Below are 10,298 nucleotides of genomic sequence, written 5' to 3' on the forward strand. Positions count from 1 at the left end.
TCTGTAAGTATCTAGTTTCCCCATAGGTTTGTGTCGGAGGACCGTGCAATACCTTGGTTCTGTCTAGTACCCAGGTATAGAGGAGCGGTTAGTTTCCCCATAGGCTGAGTCTGAGGACCATGCAGTGCCTTGTTCTGTCTAACGCTTTCATTTCTCTGTAAGTATTTAGTTTCCCCATAAGTTTGAGTCCGAGGACCATGCAATACCTTGGTTCTGTCTAGTACCCAGGTGTAGAGGAGCGGTTAGTTTCCCCATAGGCCTGAGTCGAGGACCATGTAGTGCCTTGGTTCTGTCTAACGCTTTCATTTCTCTGTAAGGAGGGGTTTGTCCTCGGACCTCTTTATTGGAGACGATTCCTCCTTGGGTCGGATTATGATCTTACACGTGGCGTTGATCTCACCTCCAGCTCGAGCCCCCATCTTTTTTATTTACGAAGCGTCCCTTGACCGTTCGTGTTCCCGCTTGACGCTTCGGTGCGCGAGACGCGCCTTCATTAATGTCCTCGTGAATTAACACAAGTCCAACGGTCTACGACCCCCTTGGAATTTGGTAGCTTCATTATTAGCCCTGCTGGTAACTCTCTTTTCGAATTCTGCGTGGATTAATTCTTACCAACCCTATCCTCTATATAAGGCTTTCCGGGGGATGGTTTCTCCATACTCCATGAACCTCCCAACACAAACAGAAAAACACACCCTTTCAGCTCCCAAGCCCCTTTAATAACCCCGCCGGAATTGTGACCGGAGTTAGTAGATATGGGCGGCTTTGGGCGGGTGTGAGGACATCCGTGCCAAGGGCCGTTGTGGCCGCAGCCCCCATTGGGCTTCCGGTGCGGCAGAGTCTAGGCGTAACCCCGATGGCGCCATGCACGGTGGCCCGGAGGATGTCGTTGAAGTACCTAATGTCTTTCCCCATAGGTTTGAGTCGGAGGACCGTGCAATACCTTGGTTCTGTCTAGTACCCAGGTATAGAGGAGCGGTTAGTTTCCCCATAGGCCTGAGTCTGAGGACCATGCAGTGCCTTGGTTCTGTCTAACGCTTTCATTTCTCTGTAAGTACTTAGTTTCCCCATAAGTTTGAGTCCGAGGACCATGCAATACCTTGGTTCTGTCTAGTACCCAGGTGTAGAGGAGCGGTTAGTTTCCCCATAGGCCTGAGTCCGAGGACCATGTAGTGCCTTGGTTCTGTCTAACGCTTTCATTTCTCTGTAAGGAGGGGTTTGTCCTCGGACCGCTTTATTGGAGACGATTCCTCCTTGGGTCGGATTATGATTTTACACGTGGCGTTGATCTCACCTCCAGCTCGAGCCCCCATCTTTTTTATTTACGAAGCGTCCCTTGACCGTTCGTGTTCCACGCTTGACGCTTCGGTGCGCGAGACGCGCCTTCATTAATGTCCTCGTGAATTAACACAAGTCCAACGGTCTACGACCCCCTTGGAATTTGGTAGCTTCATTATTAGCCCTGCTGGTAACTCTCTTTTCGAATTCTGCGTGGATTAATTCTTACCAACCCTCATCCTCTATATAAGGTTTTCCGGGAGGATGGTTTCTCCATACTCCATGAACCTCCCAACACAAACAGAAAAAACACACCCTTTCAGCTCCCTAAGCCCCTTTAATAACCCCGTCGGAATTGTGACCGGAGTTAGTAAATATAGGGCGGCTTTGGGCGGGTGTGAGGACATCCGTGCCAAGGGCCGTTGTGGCCGCAGCCCCCATTGGGCTTCCGGTGCGGCAGAGTCTAGGCGTAACCCCAATGGCGCCATGCACGGTGGCCCGGAGGGATGTCGTTGAAGTAGCTAATGTCTCTCCTCGGAGCGCACCCCCGACGGAGGAGACATGCGAACTTATGTCATGGGCGATGCTCGAGTGTTGCCGTCTCCAACGGCCAACGCTCGTGAGGATTGGAGAGAATCAAGGGAACATCACGGGGGAGGGCGTCCCGGAGCCCCTGCATCTGCTCCTCGCTTTGTTCAAGCTCCGCCGCCCCAAGAAAAGAGTTGTTGGTGGCCTTGAAGCGAGCCAGCCTCAGCCCCTTTCCGCCCCCTTACTGTCAAGTTCTCCCATTCTCTTGATGCCAATAAGGGTACGGGTTGACACTTCCCTCTAGCTAGTTTTAGGACGGGTCCGCCTGGGCCTCTGATTGTAGGACTAGCTTGTAGGAATAGTTTTAAAACATGCTTGCCTGAGCCTCTGATTGTATTCTGTACTTTTCCTTTTAGGAAATAATATCAAGCTTCCTTTCTTTGCTGTTAAATCTTCTGTCTCGAACTTTTATCTTTCTGCAGTTTTTTTTTTTTTTTTTTGCATCACCACCAATCTTTCATAGAACGACTACTTAGAACCATCGCCTATTGCGCCGGCCAGCGCACTAATCCTTTCCACAGACGGCGCCAATTGTAGGGTCAGTTTTTGTTGTCCAAGCCCAAAGGATATGGGTTAAAGGCCCAACGAACCCAGAACAATGAATTTGTAGAGAGTGGATTGAAGATTTAGGCGCTGACGGGCGTTCACGAAGTATGTACCCCTTTCTTTCTTTGAAAAATACTTAGAGCAATTTACAACTGGGGGAGCCTCCTCGGACCATGGCCGAGGAGGCTTTCTTTTTTCCCCTTTTCCCTCCCTTACATTTTGCTCACATTTCTTATATATGCCCATCTTCTTCCTCTTGTTGATCATCTATTGGCCTTCCTCTTGACCGCCTATCCCATCAAAGGTCATATATGTGCTCAAGTAGTTCACCCTTATCGATGTCGCCCTAGTATGGGGTTACATCCCCATTAATACGGCCAGAGGGGTTAGGTGAACGTATTCAATGTTGAGGTGACGGTTCGCCCAAAGCTTACCCTTCTCCGTACCGAGGTCTCGGATGACCGAGGATAGGGTCATCCTCGGACCCATCGTGCGTCCTCGGCGTGGGCCATTTGGGCCTGGGTTGAAGTGGGCCTTGGCTACTCGATTTTCTAGCCCCACAATGATATATCTCTATTTTAAGTTAATGAATTTTTGTGTTGGACTATACTTTAAATTGATCTAATTTGGTTCTATTTTAAAGCTATATCCTTTTCTTTCTTTGATTGTTTGATGTAATTCTATTTTAATATAAATATAATATATAATGACATTGATATAATGTTATTCTATTTTATTACATAGCACGACTTAAATAATTTGGCATTTACAACCGTGGTTCGCACAAGTTTCAAACATTGTCTCTAAGGCCAATTTTTTAGGTAACAGGAATAAGCCTAAGGGTGGGTTCCAGTTAGCTCAACTGGTAAAATCTTTGATGGTTGTATAAGAGATTTGGGGTTCAATCTCCGCCTACACCAAAAACTGATTGGTGTCTTGGTCTGATAATAAAGAGCTATTATCAGGAGCGGGCGCAATAAGTTGAAACTCTCTCAAAAAGCAAAAAGAACAAGCCTAAGGGACAGTTCCTAGTTGGACCAACTATCTAGTCCAAGTTTTAAAACCAAGATCAATTGTCCTTTGATCGAATGACATATCCTTCCCTTCTAAGTAATGGGTGGATGGTGAGGTAATAGGTTCAATCCCATGTGGGTGCATGAGTTGTGCATTTACCGATCCAGAAATAAAATACAAGAGCAAAGAATCACCTTGCTCTACACCACATAAGCTACTATAGAAGCCAGTATAACTACCAAATACAAAAGAAGTGAATCTCATTGTGATATTACAAGCCAAAATCCATTTCCTCCATTTTCCCCAATATTAAATCTGACCAGCACAAGAAATAAAAATTCCCAATTTATATGGTATAGAAAAATGATGGAACAAAAATTCCCAAATTGTATGGCCCTTTACCAATTTTATTTTCTATTTACAAGCATCTATCCATGAATAGTGAATACAAACATCTTGGAAAAGGAAACTTCAACACCAAATTATAATCCATGATCTTCAAAATTCCAAGCATTTCCTTCGAATCCAACCTCAAAAATGCGGTAAAGGACATAAAAGTTCCAATGTGAGCTAAAAAAATTTCATACTACCTGTTATATATTTGAGCCTTTTGGCTTGCTTGTTATATATTTGAGTCTTTAGGCTTGCTTTTTGCAAGGCTCTTGTTGCCTCCATCATACTCAAATTACACTGAAGTTGGTTCAATAAGTACAGTAAAAGTAATGCAATGAATTTCAGAAAAAGAAAAAGAAAAAAAAAAAAGTAATGCAATGAGTAAAATTTTGATTCTGCTAATTATCACCCAAAAGTTTATGACCTATAGCGTTTAATTAACAGAGTTTCCATGTTAGTAGTGAAACCTACCCGATATTCATGATAGTAATATGTAATGGTCCTACTAAAAAATAGCATTCTTTCCCGTAAGTTCTAATAAACTCTTCTCCAACTATAGTCCAATGAAAGGTTGAAGCATGCCCATCTTTCTAGAGCATTAATTATCATGTTTGATGACATTTTTCGAGAATATATAGCACAATTAAATCATAACATGGTGTTCTACAAGGCTGTAACACATCACTTTCTGTAAACTAGCAGGGGCTACATTGCTCAAGCTCTTATCCTACATTCAAGTGGACCAACATCCTCTTCTCCTAGACCTAGGTTCAAGGGAATAAGTTGCTTGGGCACCCTCTCTAGTCTCCTTTCTTCAGTCTATTCTTAGCAACTCTCCTTTCTACCTTTCTCATGCTTTAAGAGGACAAATTTATTATGGTTTATGCTACATGGTTGACAGATTTTTTCGCAACACTTTATTTTATTGCTCACTGACGTAGCCCTAAGATCAAGAAACTCACAGAATACTAGCAATTTGCAGGTTTACTGATTTCTTTTTCAATAAGTAGTAATTTTGCAAGTTTACTGACAAAAAGGATGAAAAAGTACAAGCCGAGACCAACTGGTATACAAGGAGGCCTAACCAAGAATGAGAACTACAAGATGTGGATATGCATTATAGATGATATCAAATGCAGAATACAGGAATAAGCACTACCACTCATGCATTCAGAGGTCTCCAAGTCAATTATCCATGGTGAGGACATGTAAATGGTTACGCAAATAGTTGTAACAAGAATAGCATCAACAACCAGACAGTCTTTTTAAAACATATTTCTTTAAATTCCACAGCAGTATAAACCATAGCATGTTTGTTTAGGACAGTACTAAAAGAAACACATAATTTAAGCACCTAAACTTGTTGATCCATATGCGCTGACAATAAACACGTGATTAAGCATGTGAACACAGTATGTTTGTTAAGCAAGATCACATATATTGAAACCAATTCCCTCTCAATAAATTAGCTTCTGGTCATCGATATTAAGGTTAAATGGAGCACACAAACCACCAAAGACCATGTAGCTTGAACCAGGGATGTAAGAACATGATCTTGGAATGGTAATATGCTCACAACATGATCTGGTCCACATTTTTTTTTGGATAAGTAATAAGATTATATAAATCAGGAAAAATGAGTCTCCCTGTATACAGGAAATTGTGATATTGCATACATCCAAAACATAAGATATTTTTCCCACTACAAAGACCATCAATCGATCACATATATGCAGAAGTAAGGAATTGTGCATACAGGCTCGCTGTAAAAGGCAGTAACCAACAAGAAAGGGAAATTCAACATGACACTTATCTATTGTTTTTAATTGAAAGGAATTTAATGGGATTTATAGGCCTATCCCATCTCCATTTAGTATAATTCCCCTGGACTCTTTTTCTTGTGTGTTTGAAATGTTTTTATATCTTTATATATAGAATATCTATGTTTCCAGGAATTTTAAAAAAAAAAAAAAACAGTATTTTTGCCGTAGGACCTCTCACTATTTTCATAGAAATTGAACAAAATTATCAATTTAGGTAACACTTCTTCATTTTTATTTATTGGGATTTTACTTATTGCAACCCCATCGACAGTTTCTAAGGTATTGAAAGGAAACATGAAAGCATGGCTGAAGAAGAGTTTGTGAGACTTTTTAGTTAAAATTCTTCATAGCCCTTTGTCCCCATAATTTTAGAATACCTGACCTACACAGATGTTGTCCCAAAAGAGGAATTTGAAAATTACTTATGAAAATTTTAATTCAATATACACAATTTATCAATAACTTATAAATGGAATTAACTACCCTTTCAGTTTATTTTTTTATTTTTATTTTTTTTACATAAAAACATAATCTACTATTTATGTTGTACAGAAAAATTAATTACAGGGAAAGTTATTCTTACCAACAACAAAAAATAAAAGAAAGTACTCCACATTGTGCAAATAAGGCTATATATATTTTCTGATATCCAAGACTCTTGTCACCTACACCATCCTAAAAGAAGTCTAGCTTCTCCAGCTTATTCACTGTTCAGACAATACATGTTGCACAAGATGATGCCAGTGATTATGCTACTAAACAACAGCTCACTCAAACTCAACGGATCGTTCTTTGTCAAGCAATAAGACAACTGAGCACACTACGTGTCATCCAAAGCATCAGACGTTTATACCTAGCAGTCCAAGCCCTTCCTATGATATAAATATGCTAAATGACTATTGTGGGAGGCAGGAACCCAAGGAGCAAAGGCACGTGGCATTAGGACACCCCAAAGAAACAATTGGGCCTCACTCTTCATCAGATTGGGTCCAGCCCAAACGAGACAACCAAATACCGAAGACTGAAGGGAGTGTTTAGTCTAAGGAGTTCGAGGAGCAAGCTTCCCTCGGGGGACAGGGGTCCCAATCTAGAACTAATAGGATAGGTGGCTGAGGAAGAGAGTGGAGATGTGCAGGCAAGGGAAGGAGGAAGCTTCCTGATAAAGCATCCATCATCTCCGCATTGAATGCATTGTATCTCTCAGCCTGCTGCATGTAATGACAGAATGACCCCTGAATAGTGTTTTTATAGCTTGCAACCTACTCTACCACCATCAGTAAGACACTGATGGGACAAGTATCCAAGTGAGGATCCATAGCAGTCCAAGGGGAAGCCTAGGATGCAACCCCAACTACTATAAAAAGGAAGGAAGCTCCACCAAGATAGGGGATCTGAAAAACAAGAGAGAAACAAGGAAAGTAGAGAGAAAAACTAAGAACTGTACTGCCGAGAAGTGTGGAATCCAAAGAATCATCTCTCCTTGGTTAAACCAAGGAAGATCTTGAATAAGAATCTTTGCCTTTCACTCTATTATTTTCTTCTTGAACTATTGGATGGGAAGTTTTTCCTTTCTTTAACAATCACTAAGTAAAGCTACTAGGATTTAAAGGATTGGCCTTGATAACCCATCTCTATAAATTAATTGCACCGGGTTTGCTTGTCAGCCCATTTCTGTTTAGATTGGGCCTGATCCTTGTTTTGCCCCCTACAACTATCATTGGTTGAAGAAAATTCTACAGTAGTTTTGGTTATGATTCTTAGAGTTAGTTGAAGTTTGTTATACTTTCTGTTATGTATTGTTACAACAGATTCTATGGCCGCCAAGAATACTTAGGCTTCAATACATATATAGATACAAGTATAAACACTTATCAATTTACTACAGATTGGGGTATTCAAATAAGATTGAATTAATTTTTTGCTTCCTCAATTTTTGGTGCATCCATGCCTCTCACTCTGCATTCATTTCTCCTCTTCTTCTCGGACTCATTCTGTACTACAACACACTTCTCTGTTTGATAAGTAATAGAATCTATTGAGAATAAAAGGTCGAATCTATGTTCATGATGATGAATAAAGCACCTTGTAAAAATACAATCAACTCAAACAGAAAATCTAAGACTGCAACACACTTTAAGCCTTTCACATTTGTCACATGAACAGGTATCGTTGGCAAGTTCAAAAGATTGATCTTATAAGAATGGCATGCACAGCAAGAATCCACATACAAATATCAAATACTAATACATAATATTGCCACAAAAGGATACTGTAAAACTGGGATAAAAATGAAGTTTTAGCAATATTGTCATGCCAACTACTAAACTAAAGGAAAAGAAATAACAAGGGTTTCACTTCATCCATACCACTAATGATTTCACTTCTTATATTCACGCCACCATCTGCTTAGTAAGATGCCACATTTGCTCCATCAAGTAAAATAAGGCTCTCCATGAAAGTAGTTACATGCGAAGGATGTTGGATAGGATCCTCCTTCTCATGTAGAGTTTCAGTGTCAACTAATACAAACCTAGATCCCCTACTCTCAAATCGTTTATTGAGGCAACATAGCAGAAGTGAACCATACTCAGTGAAGGCAAGGCAACAAGCCACTCTTTCAAATGGTGTAAGTATAACAGAAAGTTTATTCCAAGACTCAGCCACACCATACTCATTCATCACCCATACAGAGTATTGACAGGGGAAGCCAAATTGTTCATTACATGCACATGTAATGAAAGCCAGTTTCCCTTTGAATGATGCAAGACATCTCTGAAAGATGTTTACGTTGGTAAAACCATCAGGCAGTGCTAGAATTGCGAATTTCTCACTGTTGACATCAAATGCCATAATCAATTCAGTCTCTTCTCCTTCGATACGCGCCATCCAGTGCAAAGCTCCATTTACCAATGGGGCTGGCAATTCAGAACAGAATACAACATCGATTGTCAAGTTGAATCCAACCCTTCTCCATGAATCCAAACTTAATGTGTACACCTCAATCTCTAGTATAGACAAAGGACTATATGAAATCCTCACAACCTTGTAGTCATTATTCTCGGAATCATACGCAAATCCAATTATAACATTGTTTAACTGTCCTAAGCAAGTATGAGGTAACTTCTTGAACTTTCTTATGCTGGGGTTCCACAAATATATAAACTTATAGCAGTTAGAGAAACACAATAAGCCGTTGCACGAACCCACTATTCCGGCATGCTTAAAAGGAAAGTCAAAGGGAACCACAAACTCAGAAATCCTATCAAACGTGCGGTCCAAAGCCACTGTACAGACTGGTCTATTAGAAGGCGGAGAAGAAGGATTGGACCCCATGTGTATGACATAACCATTATCATGATTCTTGTTGATATTAAGGTGGGTGGAGATGAAATCGTGACTTTTGATTGAGGAGTCCAAAGATTTAGAAACGCACCTGAATCTCATCAGTGATTTCGCCGGTAGCCTTGCCAGGATGTTGAGTACGATGTCGTAAGGAGGATGGGTATTCCTCCGTCGGAGAATCGGAGTTTCTCTCATTTGGGACATTTAGAGAGAGTGGGGGTAAAGGGTTTTTTTTTTTTTTTTTTTTTTGAATACACACTACTTTTGGGAGAGTTTTTTTTTTTTTTTTTTTTTTTTTTTTTTTTTGGGACTAAAATAACAAAGAGGCAGCCTCCATAGAGTTCATACAAAGATTACAGACATGCATGAGGAACCTAGTAGACCAGTTTGCAAGCTGTAATACATAAGATATGATAACTTTAGGTACATAAAACAAAATAGCAGTCATTCCTAGGTGCCTTAGCTGCCTGGTGTCCGAGACAAAAGTCTGTTCCTTCCAAGTTGGTGCTCTAGCATAGTTAAACAGTTGGACTGAGCTTTTGCAATTGGTCAAAATGATGAGCCTGCTTTGATTGACTTCCTTTGCTTCGATCCTTGCTTCCACTATTGCCTCTAAGAACATCTACAACAGTTAAGCTAAAAATTTAGTTATTTAACTTTATCAAAAGATATATGCTGCAACGGTGGATCTATTTTAACTTTCAACACAATAAAATAATATAAATATCACAATAAAGCAATATATCTACTACAATAAAATAATATATTCACTATAATAAACAACAATCACAATCACCCGCAACCGCTACCGCCGCCGACTCTCCCACCGCCACCGCAATCGCTACCGCCGCCGCCACCGACTCTTCAACCGCCGCCACATGATAGCAAATAATCGTCTAGTATTAACATATGATTTTTTTAACCCCAAATTATACTTATACATTTTTTTTTTTTTACTAAAACAATTTCTTAATCATCATGATAGCAAATAAGAAACCAGAGTAACAATAATATTTTGTTCTAACCCCAAATTATATATATACAAATTTATCTTTTCACTAAAAAAAAATTCTCAATCGTCATGATAGCCTATTATCATCTTAATTGTCCGAAAGCAATCTTGGAACAATGTGAACTATGAAATGGAGGAACTTTATAAGAAAACATATAAAATAGAACACATATCATAGCTGAAACAATGTAGTCCATAGATTACTCGCATACATAACTCAAACCAAATTACAATAAAACTCACACGCTTGCACAAGTTCCTATGACTCATGCTTCTCAATACATAAAAAAGGAAGTTCCTAC

At 40.0% G+C, this 10,298-nt stretch overlaps 1 protein-coding gene across 1 annotated transcript; it reads right to left on the bottom strand.

Annotated features, from left to right (window-relative positions):
- Positions 1 to 7,811: 7,811 nt before the first annotated feature.
- Positions 7,812 to 9,236, bottom strand: LOC111986263 (F-box/kelch-repeat protein At3g06240). The gene has a single exon (XM_024017897.2). It carries the CDS (start codon positions 9,186 to 9,188, stop codon positions 8,049 to 8,051), a length of 1,140 nt encoding a protein of 379 aa, XP_023873665.2. The 5' UTR covers positions 9,189 to 9,236; the 3' UTR covers positions 7,812 to 8,048.
- Between the last annotated feature and the right edge of the window lie 1,062 nt (positions 9,237 to 10,298).

The sequence above is a fragment of the Quercus suber genome, unplaced genomic scaffold (assembly GCF_002906115.3).
Source record: "Quercus suber isolate HL8 unplaced genomic scaffold, Cork oak 2.0 scaffold_7, whole genome shotgun sequence".
Lineage (NCBI taxonomy): Eukaryota > Viridiplantae > Streptophyta > Magnoliopsida > Fagales > Fagaceae > Quercus > Quercus suber.

What these genes read in the sequence shown, in the direction of transcription:
- LOC111986263 (XM_024017897.2), bottom strand. Translation starts at nt 9,188, where the DNA reads ATGTCCCAAATGAGAGAAACTCCGATTCTCCGACGGAGGAATACCCAT.